At 29.9% G+C, this 15329-nt stretch overlaps 3 protein-coding genes across 15 annotated transcripts; 1 reads left to right on the top strand and 2 right to left on the bottom strand.

Moving 5' to 3' along the window:
• Window positions 1-8: 8 nt before the first annotated feature.
• On the bottom strand, window positions 9-4216 carry Wdr82 (WD repeat domain 82). The gene has a single exon (XM_066744802.1). It carries the CDS (start codon window positions 3934-3936, stop codon window positions 2989-2991), a length of 948 nt encoding a protein of 315 aa, XP_066600899.1. The 5' UTR covers window positions 3937-4216; the 3' UTR covers window positions 9-2988.
• A 61-nt stretch (window positions 4217-4277) lies between these two features.
• LOC136784244 (UPF0449 protein C19orf25 homolog) lies at window positions 4278-5123 on the top strand. Its single transcript, XM_066744806.1, has 2 exons — window positions 4278-4786; window positions 4872-5123. Exons 1-2 carry the CDS (start codon window positions 4666-4668, stop codon window positions 5102-5104), a joined length of 354 nt encoding a protein of 117 aa, XP_066600903.1. The 5' UTR covers window positions 4278-4665; the 3' UTR covers window positions 5105-5123.
• A 209-nt stretch (window positions 5124-5332) lies between these two features.
• LOC136784239 (transmembrane protein 268) lies at window positions 5333-15233 on the bottom strand. 13 transcript variants are annotated; one of them, XR_010824383.1, is made up of 8 exons: window positions 14488-15132; window positions 13806-14416; window positions 13354-13734; window positions 13110-13274; window positions 10686-10881; window positions 10499-10571; window positions 7383-7458; window positions 6957-7095 (listed from the first exon to the last, which is right to left on the bottom strand). XR_010824383.1 is itself a non-coding variant. In XM_066744795.1 (7 exons), the coding sequence occupies exons 3-7, from the start codon at window positions 14409-14411 to the stop codon at window positions 7013-7015; spliced, it is 1431 nt and encodes a 476-aa protein (XP_066600892.1). In that variant the 5' UTR covers window positions 14412-14416; window positions 14567-14637; window positions 15142-15230; the 3' UTR covers window positions 6957-7012. The 13 variants fall into 13 exon arrangements, 9 of the variants coding, with proteins under 9 accessions (XP_066600892.1, XP_066600887.1, XP_066600891.1 ...); XR_010824385.1 differs by lacking the exon at window positions 10499-10571; XM_066744795.1 differs by lacking the exons at window positions 7383-7458; window positions 10499-10571 and adding an exon at window positions 15142-15230 and having other exon boundaries at window positions 14567-14637.
• Window positions 15234-15329: the final 96 nt, after the last annotated feature.

Genomic DNA, 15329 nt, shown 5'->3' with positions numbered 1-15329 from the left:
ACTTCCAATTCAGTGATAATATTTTATTTAAAAGCTATAAATTGAAATTTTGTATAAGTTATTTAAAAATTTGTTTTCCTCTATTCGTTCTACACACTTTTTACATTCTTCTGTTTTTACTCAATACTCTCCCTCATTCTAACAATCTATAATCTTAAATCCCTTGAAATTTCGATTCCTTTCATTGTAAATAACACGCGATAAAACTTTGCTCTAAAGCAAAAATCGTAGTAATAGTATATAATAATGATCATAAAATTCTTACTGCTTTTCAAAAAGCAATGTTACCTTAATACAAATGTTCAGAAAAGCACGCAATTCTTACACGCTTCTGAACGTTTTAACTACAAAAAAAGGACGAATTGAAGGCTGTTTAAAACTCTTAAAACTACAATTTTCTGAATACTGCGCACAACCACATGTTTAAATTTACATTCTCTTTAATTTGTACATTATTAAGAATGCTTAAAAATTGGAAGAAACTTGATACAATCAATAATAATTTTAATGTAACAAATTTACGTCATGATTTGCAATCATATTAAATGTGAATACTGTCTCAAGTGCAGTAAATTATTTATGTGGAATGTTTACTTAAATATTGCTGCAAGATAAAGTTAATCAATTTTATTGTAGAGCAACGATAATTTTATAATTCGTGTTAAAATCATTTTTCAGTTATAATAATACACATATTGCATTCAGCATTCAACTAATGAAAATGGTAAGAATAGCAATATTGATGTATTAATCAATAACTAAGATTATTGAATAAATCAAATGAAAAATATTGCATATGCTGCTCATCGTATTTTCTTCATACCTAGTTTATGATTGTCCAGACTATAAAACTAATGCAATTTTTCAGCAAATTAATTTGTACTTAATATAATAAAAAGAGATTAAATTTAGAATCAAATAGAATCCTTATGCAACTTTCAGACATTTTAATATTGTTGAATAAGTTTAAAGTTGAATTGTTGCAAATTATCGATATAATGATTTCAGACTTTTATGATCACCATGACGTCTAACTGGGCTTTTTTTTTGTAAGTTTTCCGTTTGGTTTTCTTAAACATGAAAAATCTTTAATTCTCAAATTGTGAGGGGAAAAAGCGATAATGAGAATGTGTACATTATCTGTTTGTAAAATAGTATTTGAAATAATAATTGACTAGATTAGCGGCTCGATGGGGATGAGAAAAATGGGATAAAATTTCGAATAGATACATATAGATTAAATAGCACTAATATCCAATATTGCCGATCGAACCATTACAGGCCCTAACTTCTTAATAAGACAAAAAATCCAAAAAGACGCTACGCAAAACCGAGCAATTTTTCATCAAGACGGAAGAAATCTCGGAACAAATGAATATTAAATTAACATCGTAGGGGGGAGCGTTTTGGATCGAAAAGGATCAGAAGATGAGGTAAAACACGATTTGTTACAAATATTGATTAGTAAGAACCGTTCGAGTTCTATCACTTGTGCGGTAGAACCTCTTTCATACCATTTAAGTTCCGTTTCGTCATGCAAAACGATAAAAGTATAAAAGATACGACTTATCTCTATGCTTGTTCGTATATCTATTTTCAAAATGTCCATTCTGTTTTCATTTTACATTCGACTTATTTGCACGTGAGAAATTAAACATGCATATTTCAAAATATAACGCATTTGCCCATGTTGGAGAAACTTGTGATTGTTAATTTAACCAAATGTGTTTAAAGTCACTAATAACCATACAGCAAAAGATAATTTAAATCGAATACCATTCATTGTCATACACAAATTAGTTGAATACAATTGCCTCTCATTTTCGAATTATTAGTCAGACTTCTTTTGAGAAATTTTACATTTATGAAACATGTAAGTTTTTATGATATAGCAAATGAACATATTAAAATAGAGAATTCTGAAACATGAGCATAAAAGTGTGATGAGCCTTAAAATGGGATTTTGGAAAATGGGAAAACTCAGGGAATCCTAAACTGACTAAGAGTTATACCTTGTCTATATATATAAAGAGATACTGCTTCTATACTGTTGATAAAATTGTACTCATATAGCAATTAAAAAATAAAAATTGTTATGTCAGTTTTAATTTAAATAATGTAAGTATATTGTAACAAGATCAGAAAGAGCAAGAAAAGAAATAAAGAGTATTGTAATTTAACAAAACTAAGAACAATTTATTACCGAGAGAATATGTAATTACGAAACTAATGTGATGATTCATTGACAACACTTATCTTGTTTCAATGCTTATATATATATATTTATATTTTATCTTTAATCCCACATTTTGCATTCTTAATGACTTAAATAAATTAACATGGTTATAAAAAAACGCATATCCTCAATTTTCGGAAGTCTAAAAGCTAGTATAAAATTGGTGAGGAGTTTCTCCTGTGATTTTTGATATTTTGTTGCTTCGATATTCTGCCACTGCAGATGCTTCTCAAATTTAATATATATATCAAGCAATTTGTGACAAAAGAAATTTTCAAAATACATAAAAAAGTATTATATATAGAGAAAAACATATCTGAATACTAGTAGTATTTAACATACTCTGAGATGAGAATGAACTCTAGGATGTCAGAAATAAATTAATGGCATCCTAATAATTGAAATAACAAAATCAGCAACTAAATAACAATGGGAACCACAAAAACAGTGACAAAATATGTAGAAACAGTACTCCTAAAATGAAATATCGCATTTTGGTACACAGTTGTGTATACTGAGTAGGTTTGGTCACCATTCAGAAAAGGATTTCTCCAATCTCTGCTGATTTTTTTCTTATTTCTTGGGTAGATTCCAACACCGGCGTCTTGTCCATTGATAGCTTTCCTTATTGAGATATTGTCACTAGCTTGGGTGTCCAGGAGACCCAAGAAACATTCGCCATCCTCGAAATCGGCATTTGTATCAAACATTAATTTTCCAGAAATATTGCCTTGACACTGGCTCTAAAGGTCTTATGCACTTTCATCCACTGTTGGTAGCCAGAATGCCATGTTAGTGCATGCCGAGGCCAACATCATGTACTTTGGATTGAACTGAATACACTGTACTGGTGCTGGATGGTCACCATTGAGAACGCACACCTTATATCCTGTCTCTGCATTCCATATATGCACTCTACCATCTGTTGAGCCACTAAAGACAAATTGAGAGTCGGGACTAAAACTAGCTTCAATGGCAATACCCTTATTGTTAAGATAGCCAGCAAACGTTTGCAATGGCTGGCCATGAAAGGCATCTATTAAACGAATGGAACTACCATTAGTAGAAATTAATATGGTTTTTCCATCTCTACTGAATTTGAGACCAGTCCAGTCACATTCTTTTTCCTGCGCCATTTTAAAATTTACAAATGGGCCTTTGTCAAAACTGCGTAGATCGTACAATTTAATACATTCTGAATTAACACCAGCAGCAAAGATTAATCCTTCAGGATCATAGGCAGCTACAGGACGGCCTTGAACATTCATAACTCCGTGGCAATTCGGAGATCGTAGGTCCCAAAGTCTCAAAGTTTTATCCATGGAGCCGGATAGAAAAGTATCTTCGATGGGACTGATACAGAGGGAGACGACCTTTTTCGTATGTCCTGGGAAATATCTGATGTATTTATTGTCATGTAGACTCAGGTAACGAATGGTATCATCGACCTTGGTGCTGCTGTGTATGGCTGTGTTCTTGGCATGGGTGAAGTGAATGAGATCCACGCCGTACTTTTTAGAATTGACTGTACGAACTTGGGTACCCTTCTCGCAGTCGTAGATGACAATTTGATCATCTTCGGAGCAGGAAATGAGAGTGTCTCCATTGGGTGAGAAGTCAATGCTGTTTATCCGATCGGAATTTTCGCGGAAGACCTTGGCCACCTTGAAGCTCCTCACCACGTGGTCGACGAGCTTCATGGTGATGGACGGCGCGTCGTCCCGGTCTTGACGTCCCCTTAACTTCCCCGTTTCCGTAATTTTTTATAACTTAACCTGAAGTAAAAAAGAGACGCCGAAGCGCAACGTTCTACCCGGGGAGGGGCCGGTTTTCTCGCTATACTTCAACAACACCAGTCTCTCTTCTTCTAATCTTCCCTTTCTTTCTTTTTCTCTTTCTCTCTCTCTACACTGTATAAGGACCAACTGTAGGTTAATGACTAGCGTAGTCAACAGTGAACTTCCGTTAGCGCTTGCGCGAACTACGGCGTTGCACAGTATCCACTTATCCACATTCCACACAGTATTCAACCAACCCAGTAGTGGCAGTAGTGGTCAGTAGTGGAATTCGGCTGAACTTAAGCCCCTCACCCCACCCCTTCAATCTTTCTTTCTGTTCAGAACTCAGAGTTCAGACTTCAGAGTTTCAGGGGTTTCAGAGTAGTTCACTTCGGCGCTCACTGCTCAGTCAGTAGCAGACTTCAGTGAGCCACACTCTACGGTGCAGCAGAGTGCATTGGTACTGAGTACAGTAATCGTCAACAGTTTACCGTTTAAAGGTTCCATATCCATGTAGAGGTTATGATAGTCCTCGGCATATTTTAATCGAGAATTTACTGTATGCTTAATACTGTTTATGTCAAAACAATATTTATAAGTAATTTCATTTTAAGTTGTTAGTTAATCATTAAAATATTGGGCATATGTAAGATGTTTAGCAATAAGACAAATAATTTACCTCCAAGACCACATATTCCAGACATGGAACATTTGTTAGATGACATTAAAAATGCTGACCTTGATGATATTGCATTTAGAATATTGAATAAAGGTATGAATTGTTGAGAGACACTTGGGAAATGGATATTTTGCAAAATAGAGAAGAGAATCTTTTACTTGAAATGTTAATATTTCAGAGACAGAAGAAGCAGAAAGTTCTAATTCAGTAAATAAAATAACTCCTGGAGATAGTTATAAGCAAGTAAAATTATATTTGAAAGTTAAAAGTCAATTAATTGATTTGAAACAGAAATTAAAAGAAGAAGAATTACAACTGCAAATGGATAATAAAGAAATAAGTAGACTTGCTCTTGATATTAGAAAAGAAGCTGAAGCAGCTTTAGATTCAAAAATAAGGAAATTGTTATAAGCTAGTTTGTTTTAAACTTCTCAAATAATTTTTATTTATTAAAAACAAATTTTATTTTTTAAACTTAATTTGTTATAATAAAAGTCAACAGTAAATAGTACACTGTTCTGTTTTAAATATAATTTAAAGCATTGTTGAACAAGTATGAAATTTAGTTGCATAAAACTATAGTTTTGCAAACTTAATTTTGTTAAATATTACATTTTGGAAAAACTATTAAGCAATAATATTTCATAGAGTAAAACTATAATTGAACTATATTTTGAATGGTTTATTAAGTTTGTTTGAAACTTTATAGGAATATATTATAAAATGTCTGATTAATTATTTCAAAACATAAATATTGGCTTAGTTCAATTAATTGCTTACCATGCATGTTCTAAATATCCAACTTTATCCATACAATTATTAAAGGCAATTTTTATTTTATTTTATAGATTGAACATAAATTTCTTAATCTGATATGCTCTAACTTTACATCGGATGATTATAGTAGAAGAATTTTATTTTTAATTTTTAAATATTCTCAATAATAAAAATATTGAGCATTAAATTATTTTTACATAACACATATAACATTCTTATCAAACATAATATTAATTATGATTTCTATGCATTAATAGTGTTAATTTTATACACTGGTTCACGGATTAAAAATTTAGTGACATACAACTAGAAGTTGAGTGTTTGTCAGTAAAGCTTTTCGTTTTAAACCCTTACATCTCGATTTACCTGTATTATCACTAATTCAATAAACATAAGCAGTTTACATATACACTACGTGTTTTTACTTGAAAAATACATTCATTTTCTTTGTAATTATGTATGCTATGATGCTTTATCTTCAAAGGTATTTTTTGTATTCACTTTAACATCTATATAATTTTAATTATTTCTAATTTAAAACACCAAGACTAATATACTCCACATTTTTGTACTCTTATATAATTTTCATTTAAAACATTATCCATATTTCTTTATTTATATTAAAGATTATATGTGCTATGCATTATGTGTAAAGCGTTTTCTCTAAATTCACCTTAGTACATAGATATAAAAATTCATTTATCTTTGTAACTTTTAGAGATAAATTTTGTGCATAGAATCTTTTTGAGATTCTTCTCCATTTATATCTCAAAAGATATGATGCAAAAAGTAATATCTTTTTTGTAATAGTGATAAATTAATTTGTATGTCAACACTTTTCTCTGTTCACGTATACAGGGGTCAGATTTTAAATTTCACACTAGCAAATCTTAAATGATAATTATTCTATTATATATCGAATAAAAGATTCAAGATTTAGGTAGGGATATAATTAGGTATTTTTGGGCCAGAGGGGGGCTTGATCTTGAATTCACACACAAATAATTTTTCAAGATTAATTCAGTTATAATAAATTAATTTCCCTCTACGCCATAAAGCTTTTGTTTGAAATATTGTTTTACAAAATAAATAGTTTTTATCCAACAGAATGTAAAAGTTAAAATAGGAAACTGTATATATAGTACAAATACACTTTGTACCATTCCTATTAAACTTTGATTATTTAATTTGTAAAACAATTTTTATATAAATATAACAGCTAAATGTATATCATATAGCTAAAATGCAAATTTGTACATTGTAACAAATATAAGATTATATGTTTTATATTTTAAGGCAATGCTGTGATATTTTAAATAAAATATTTCATTTTTAAGCTTATAACATAGAAACATCTAACAGAAAATATTAAAAATATTTAGTAAATGCATAGAAAAAATATGTATAGCTACCCCCTTGAAGTTTAGGTGTAAGGAATTTTATTAAACTTATTTTTCTAAATTATACGATAGTTGGTCGAAGAAAACAATACTGTGTATGTATGTGTGGTAATTGTTGTAAATAAAAATAATACTACTTAATTCAAAGTTGTACAGCAGGTGTCATATCAAATCGAACTACCGGATCGCTAAGATACGCGCACCATGTAAATCCCGGGGGATATCCTGCAAAAGTTTTCAGATATTAGTCTCTTAATTAGTGATTATTTACATTAAAAGGTAATCATGATTACAACCAAAAATTGTATATGATAATTAAAAAAAAAAAAAAAAAACATTAAAAATATTAATACGCTTGTGAATATTAGAAAAAACATGGGGACTTTATAGGTATGAAAAGCATAAAAAGCAAAAACCTGACCAAGTAAAGAAATTATCTTAGTGTTAAGAATGATTATCTACGTTTGGAAATTTAGTTGCTACATACTAGCTAGATCATATTACTTACATACCATTTCATAGCAATTTTTAAGTGCTCATAATAATTATAGATGAGGTAAAATAGCGTGATGCATCAGTTTTGTCCAGCTGCATGCAATGAAGATTCCTTTATTAGTTTAGCTCATCGTTTCATTAGTTATGAAAAGTATAATCTGATGATAAAATGACCTAAAGATGCTCTGCCCTATACTTATATAAATATTTTAATAATTAAATAAAACGCAAAAGGAGATTTTGTACTTCATATATATTTCTATATTTATTATCAACATTTTTAACAATAATATAAAAGTAATTTACAGATTATTGTATAAAAATTTGAACAGCCCTTTAAATTTATAATTTTTATAAAGAAATTTTATATTTAAATATCTCGCAATAAGCAAGAGTAATATATATGCATAATCTATAAGTATTAATTAAGCTTTTAATTGATTTACCATCTTTTTTCAAATCTTTTGGACGGAATTGACGATATTCGAATCAACAATTGTACTTTTACCATAATAATTAAATGAGCTATTTAGTAATACTACTACCAAAGAATCACTTATTTGTTATAAATAAGAAGAACAACACCATACTCTTAAAAAAAAAAGAATGCATGAATATATCTAGAGTCTATGTATATTTTAGGAAGTTTGGCGGATGTAATAATATGGCTACATTTAGATATCAGTAAAATAAAAATTTACTGTACTCTCTCAGTATTTAAGGCTTTAAAATGTTTTATCCGTTTAGCCCTTTCATTCTCATTGAGTACAGGTCACCTTTTCTATATTTAATTCCGTGATATAAAATTGATGCTTTTAATTAACACATTGTTGACCGGTCACGAGTTAACTCGTGTTTTTATGGCCGAACGTTGCTGACCGGCCACGAATAAACTCGTGATGCGCTTATGGATAAGTGTGGATTTCAAAGAATGTAATATTGCACCTGACACTTCTCGAATTTCTAAAACAGCTCCTTATAAAGACACACCTTTCAGGCTTTCCGGACAAGTAAGAGACCACGTCTTAGAAAAAATAGTCACTGCCAGAAAAACAAATCCGACTAGAGCGTGTAGAGTATGCTCTTCAAAGGGAAAACGAAGCGAAACTAGATATATTTGTAAAAGCTGTTGTGTACCATTACACGTAGGTGATTGTTATACTGCTTATCATACGAAAAAGAAATATTAAAAGTTGAATAATAAATAAAATTTATTTTTATTGTTTTACTTCCACATCCAATTACGAAATAATAGCCGGTGACATGAGATAAATTTTCAGTAAAATTGCCGGTCAACAATGTGTTAAATTAAAGTAGAATCTTGTACTTCAATATCATGATTCTAATAAATTGTGAATCGATGTAAAATAGAATATTAAAAGTTCAACAAATTAAAGGTGAACAAGTGTTATTTTTATAGAATGAAAATTTGGTTCCTCATAAAGTATTGGGTATAGTATTATGAAAATTTAATCAACTTATTTTCGCATTGAATTTATTTAAAAATCTTTGTTTAAAGTAATTTTCTTCGGGTAAGATTCATTTTTAAACAAAAAAATATTCATTCATACCACCCCCCTTCCCGAATGATATTTCTTTACGTTTATATTCTCTTTATAAGTTTGATATTTTATCGAAATAACCATGTTCTTTCAATTTTTCATAACTTTTAACCCTAACGTATGAGAAATTTTCCATTGAATTCGATTTTTTTTATAAGACTCTACTGTCTGTAAAACCAATATCGTTTGTAAAGTCGCTGCCTTTACTATAGTAGTCGATATATCGACCAATCCGAGCCGTAAAGGCTTAAAATCAATTTTCATTATAGAAAATATAAAAAATATTACGAGTTTTTTCGATAATTCATATTGATTCATATTAACACTATTTTAAAAGATGATAATTTAATAAAAAAAAAATCGAAATCGTTGACTCAAACAACCCTCAGGAGGAACAAATTGCAGTGCAAAATAACATATAGAAAAACATTCGAGTGCAAAAGGGTTAAACAAAATGTTAAAAATTAATTTTCGCGAAATTGTACACAGTTGACGAAGTAAAATATCATTAAGAGAATGATTCGGCTCAGACAAAAGTTAAGTAAGTAATCAGTGATTCTATTAAGCGATTGGCTAAAATTTCGGCTAAAGCCAAGATATGCTCAATCATACGATTGAATCGCTGATCGCTCACTGGACTGTTACTTAAATCGAATGCATTTAATATTGAAAGTTAACTTTCACTTAAAAATATATTTCATAAATACAAACGTATCTTTATATATTCACTGAGATATATGGAACTTGTACTTAATAATCATATCTTAAAAATCAGTCGATTCAGCAACCAAGTTTTTGTAGCTTTCCAAAAAAGTGCTTAAATTTTACTCATTAGCTAAATATGCAATTATAAAATAACAAGAATATAATAATATCTTTAACTGAAATAATAATGTGACTGTATACGGTTTTTGTAAGACGTGTTTCGTACGTATAAAAAACGTATTATGTAATAATTTTAAAAGTATATTGGTATCACTACTAATAACATTAATATCAATTATTTAGTTTTTAATCTACCTCGATACGATCGCACCACTATACTTCGTTTTTTAACAAGTTATGGTAAAGTGTATGGTGAATGAATTAATTAGTCACAGTGATAGAATAAAAAATATACATCTAAAATCTGATTTAAAATGTTCGTTGATTAGAAATAGCTCTTATCCCTGCTAATTAACAAATCTGTATAATTTTGTTTATCATTAAACTCTTAGTAAATTAAGGATTTCATTTAAAATATTTTAAATATTTAAAATATAAATATTTTAAGAATTGGCAATCTCTAAATGGCAACATTATTATACTAAAAATTAAAAAAAATATTTCCTAGTCTCTAACAGTAATGTTTAATTTATATTATGCAACAGGTAAATGGTTTATAAAGCTGTTTCACAATAAGTGTAAAAATAAATTTAAGTCCATGTGTTACTAAACAGAAAATACTCATTAAGGTACCGGGCCTAATAATATCATTTATATATGTTTATATAAAGCAACAAAAAATATATATCAAACGAGCATCTCAGGGCTTAAGGTAAATTCTATCTCGAGAATTCTATTGTACTTACAAGACAATATAAGTACCATAGGGTGAAAACTCCCTTTGGATAAACTGGGATTATGGTGGTTGTCTTTCACGTTCTAGTTAAGCGGCATCGATATATATTTTAAGATTAACAGTATCAACATCCAGTTGTTGACTTTATTGAAAAGTAAAGTTAGGTAGTAAGAAAAACTTGGTAATTGTTAACTTGCCTCTGGGCTTGTACTTTAGATGGTCCTCAATGAATTGACAAGGACAACGGGCGGAGACACAGTGACGTGGTGGAACGGAGAGACCCGTGATGCCTCGATTACGTTCCTGTGAGTCTATTACCAGATCGAGTCTATGACGTATAAAGTGCCGTGCCCAGCGAGAAGCGTACCTCAGCAACAGCAATTCCGCCCGTTCCTGCCAACACATACCATCACCGTTCATTACCCAGAGACTAAGAATCCTTAAAGACAATAATTTCACAAAGTTTTATCCCAAATACCCTAGCTCTGATTTCACTAAAATCTTTATGCATGTACGTTAAGATGTTCATTGTGCTTTGAAGCCGTCAAATCTATGTATGACTATAATTCTCAAAAAAATTAAACAGAAATGCCTTCTAAGGCTATTATTCATTCTAATTATGAGAAATAGCTGCTCAATTTTATCAATGATTCAGTCATTTCTAATTTACCAAATATATACGTATAATATATTATTCTTATATTGCCATGCAAAGTATTGCCATTCTCAAATGTGATACAGTAGTTAACACTGTAAAAATGATTTTAAAATGTGAACGATATTAATTCTTTCACCACAATTAGATATTTCATATATATATATATATATACATATATATATATGAAATGTAAAAGATATTATTTAAATATATAATAAAAAATATACATCATAATTAAAATATGCTCTATTATGGCATATCATAATATTGCGTGGATTTTGTAAAAGCTTAATAATAAAACGTTTATGTATAATAAAAAAGAACGGAATGTTTTGCTACTGAAATTGAAGAGGATCCCTTATACCGACGATATAGGAAGAACACGCGTGTTAACGATAGGACGTTATATTTTTCATCCGTTTAAAATCTTTATAGGCTTATTGGATTCGTTAAGAGCTTCTCTTTATAAATAAATTGTCAGATTTACAAAAAAAAACAAAAAAAAACGAAAAATGATTGTTTAAATAATTGCTTGCTCATTACAAAAATGACTGATAAAATCGTGAAAATGGAATAAATTTTACAACAAGGAGAAATTTCTTTCGAATCCAACAAGTTAACATGAATGAAATCGATGAGAAACAATGTCGAGCTGTTGTTTCGAGTTTTTCAAATATTTATTTAATAATTTGAAAAGCTCGGGCCAATATTACGGTTTTACATCTCATCCAGCTTCATTCATTTTAGGCTTCTTAAATTCGTTAGGAATTCTTCTATTTCTTAGAGGTACATAACTTTTTTTTCAATATATTTGTCATTTTTATAAAATATGTAAAATAATACTGTATTGTTGACCAATATTTTCGATCTGTACCCTGGTAGAAAATTTTGTCATTTTTAAGTAATTCAGAATAAAATCACTACTGAAGTAATGTCGATATGAGGGATGCCGTTAAGTACATAAAATGTCTAAAGTTTTTCGAACTCTAGAGCTATTTTTGTATTTAATAAGTATTTATATTTATCATATATAAATACTAATTAGATCAAAATAAACTCTTTCATATCGTAATCGTTTCAAATTCCTTCCTGTGCACTATATTTTTTACGTAATGAATTACGAAGCTTTAATATTTATATAGGATAAAATTTTCTATATAAAAATAATGTGATGCCTACGCTCCTTAACAAAATATCGCAGATTCTACGATCTGATATGAAACATATTAATACGTAATTCCTATTAATGGTCATAGTCTCTAATGTACAAGCTAGTGATTTCATTAAGTTCGTATTATGCCAGAAAAACAGCAGAAATAATAATCTGTGTCTCTTTTATTGCTCTTGATTCGAATTATGTAATTACACATTCGAGAGCAGTGTATCTGAGAATGCACATCGTTTTTAAAATAAACTTTCTGCTTAATGTAATCTTCTGACGCATGTTTATCTGATACGATCTTTTCCACAATTATTCAGAATAATGTAGTATACCAAATCAAGGATAACCTTTACTTAACGCGTAAAAGACAATTTATAATTAGCAATGGAATATTAAGTACGTAAAACAACGTTTCAAGATAAGAAACTTAGATGCCTCTATCCCTTAGAAAGCTACTCCATTTGGGACAAAAATCTCTACCCTGTACACGTGGTTTATTACGTAACCATTCTTCAATGTACTGGCATGGGCATAATGCCGAAGCTAAGTGACGAGGAGAGGAAGGGTTTCCACCCTCTTCATCGACTGTCCAGTCCAGTCTTCGGCGTAAATAATCCTTCGCCCATCTCTGCACGTAACGACATAGAACTTGTTCGCTTTTAGCCTGATAGTTAGTTTAAATATACAATTAACTTTTGCAGATGCTTTAAATATTATTATACATTTTTACTGTTTAAAGTAATAATTGATAAAAAGATTTTTAGCTTTAGCATTTGATATATATAAATATGATGCACTTACTTGCTTACGAGAAACCCTTGTGGTTGTACTACCCTGAATAACAATATCATTATCATCAATATCCATACGTTGCTGAAGTTCTCTTTTTCTTTTTCTGCCAGCAGCTTCATCACTAATTATTCTTCCTTCTTGTTCTTCTCTTTCTATTACTTCTTGCAATTTTTTCTATCACAAAAATAAGTTTTTCAAAAGATTAACAAATATTTTCATTACAGTTCAGATATTAGTTCAAGTAAATACTCACAATACAATCACTGGTATCAAAATATATAAAACACAGATTAACTTTGTGACATGAAATTTTCCCTCTGTCATCCAAACCAAGTAAAATTTTATGTCGTAACAAATGTTTATTCACTTGAGCCATGCATTTTTCAAGATTATAGTTTAATTTAATCTTGATAAACATACAAAGGAATATTGCAGCTGCATTAAGGACTAGCCACATAATTCCAAGACCAAATAAAGTGAGGCCAGTTACTCCAGAAAAGAGTAACCCAAGTAATACAACAAATGCAGTAAATATCCAGAGTACTAAGATCCTCTTGTAGCAAATATTATACATATTAAAGCGAAAATCATTAACTAACAATTCCATGATGTGCACATAGTCTTCTACTGTGAGCTATAATTGATTAAGTATTATTGAGTAAATTATATTTAATTTTAAAAAATAAAATAGGAGTGCCATATTACCGTTAGTCCTTGCGCCATCAACTCTTCTGGTACCAGTTCTGGCCTAAATTTAGCTGGTGTTATCCAAGGCCATCTTGTGTTAACTGGTAACAAAGTAACAATAGTGTCTCCATTGGCAAAACCTTGCCTAATATTTCCAATAGGTGTACGTATAACATTATGTACATTATTCCTTCCATTAGATATGTCTTGTAAATCAATAGTTTTTAAAGATGCACTCTTTGGATTAGAATGTTTAACATCTGATGGTATATTTGGTCCTGGACTTTCAGATGTTATGGAACGATTTAATCCTGACCTATCTAAATTAATTTGGACGGATTCAGTTGCTATCACAGCACCACTGTATTCATTAGTATTCTTATATTTTTTCTCTGCTTCTTCAATTTGTTCAACATCCACAGTAACACTTTGTGGCATTATAACTGTTCCTGCTTCTGCTGTTCCTACAATTGAATGAATTTTTCTCTCAGGATCAGTTTTTACAACAGGTACATTTTCTTTTTGCGTTGAATCTTCATCAAATTGGACCCAACTTTTAGTTTTCTCAGCAACATCCACAGGATCAGCTACAGCTATGTGGTCTGTTGTATCTTGAGAATCCATGTTTACTGAAAATAAATCATGTTAGAAAAAATTAACCAAATACATCAGCTAATCTAATCAGTTTTACAACCCTTACAAGAAAGTAGTAGCAAATTTCTTGAATAAATTGAATCATACTAAAACAAGAATCCTGCAATTATTTTAAAAATACGTACATATAATCACATGTACATCACAAATATATTTTTATAACTTCACTGAATATATCCATGGTATTCAATAGCAGCTTGAAATAAAAAATTATTATTACTTTCTAATTATAATAAATCGAGCTATGACATAATATTATTTAAAACTTATCGACAAAACGTAGTTTACATGATGAAAAGGGAGTGTCCACGAACGCTAGTGTATAATATGTGCTATATGTGTACGTATATAACTTAACGTTTTACATCTCCGGGTTACCTAGTTTTACTCCTATCAACTATTATATTTTTCTTTATTAAAACTATATTTCACTACGAAATATAATAAATTGAAATTAAATTGCATCCCCGCAGAATTAATAAATAATAGCAGATAAAAAGCAAAACAAAAATTATAGTTGTGAATAGAAAAACTTAAAGAACAGCTGTATATATATATATATACTTCAGCACATGATTTTGCTTATTACCCGATTATAGAAATTATGTAGAATTATCGAATTTATAATATTTATTAATGATTGCAGTTCTCATCTTAAATGTCGTTGATTCTAATAAATAATATGAATAGTTTCACCTACCTGCTGTGATATGGCTTGTCTCATGGCCACAGAGTAAAAAGCAGGAAAAAGATTGGTGATGCACGAAATCAAGGTGTGCATGCGGCAGATAAAGGTATGGTCAGGTGAAGAAGGGGAAAAGGCGGGTAAAACACAGTTACGATACTGGAGATGGAAAGATGTTATAACATGACATGTTTGTTATACAA

This window comes from Prorops nasuta, unplaced genomic scaffold (genome assembly GCF_024137725.1).
Source record: "Prorops nasuta isolate Cenicafe-Biocafe unplaced genomic scaffold, Cenicafe_Pnas_1.2 PNAS00050, whole genome shotgun sequence".
Classification (NCBI taxonomy): Eukaryota; Metazoa; Arthropoda; class Insecta; order Hymenoptera; family Bethylidae; genus Prorops; species Prorops nasuta.
Note: the sequence above shows the minus strand (reverse complement) of the source record. Positions and strands in the feature narration are given on the sequence as shown.

What these genes read in the sequence shown, in the direction of transcription:
- LOC136784244 (XM_066744806.1), top strand. Translation starts at nt 4,666, where the DNA reads ATGTTTAGCAATAAGACAAATAATTTACCTCCAAGACCACATATTCCA. An exon ending in ATTTAGAATATTGAATAAAG is followed by an intron (nt 4,787 to 4,871) that starts GTATGAATTGTT and finishes TTAATATTTCAG; the next exon opens with AGACAGAAGAAGCAGAAAGT.
- Wdr82 (XM_066744802.1), bottom strand. Translation starts at nt 3,936, where the DNA reads ATGAAGCTCGTCGACCACGTGGTGAGGAGCTTCAAGGTGGCCAAGGTC.
- LOC136784239 (XM_066744791.1), bottom strand. Translation starts at nt 14,411, where the DNA reads ATGGATTCTCAAGATACAACAGACCACATAGCTGTAGCTGATCCTGTG. An exon ending in TGATGGCGCAAGGACTAACG is followed by an intron (nt 13,735 to 13,805) that starts GTAATATGGCAC and finishes AATCAATTATAG; the next exon opens with CTCACAGTAGAAGACTATGT. An exon ending in TTGATACCAGTGATTGTATT is followed by an intron (nt 13,275 to 13,353) that starts GTGAGTATTTAC and finishes TTTTTGTGATAG; the next exon opens with AAAAAATTGCAAGAAGTAAT.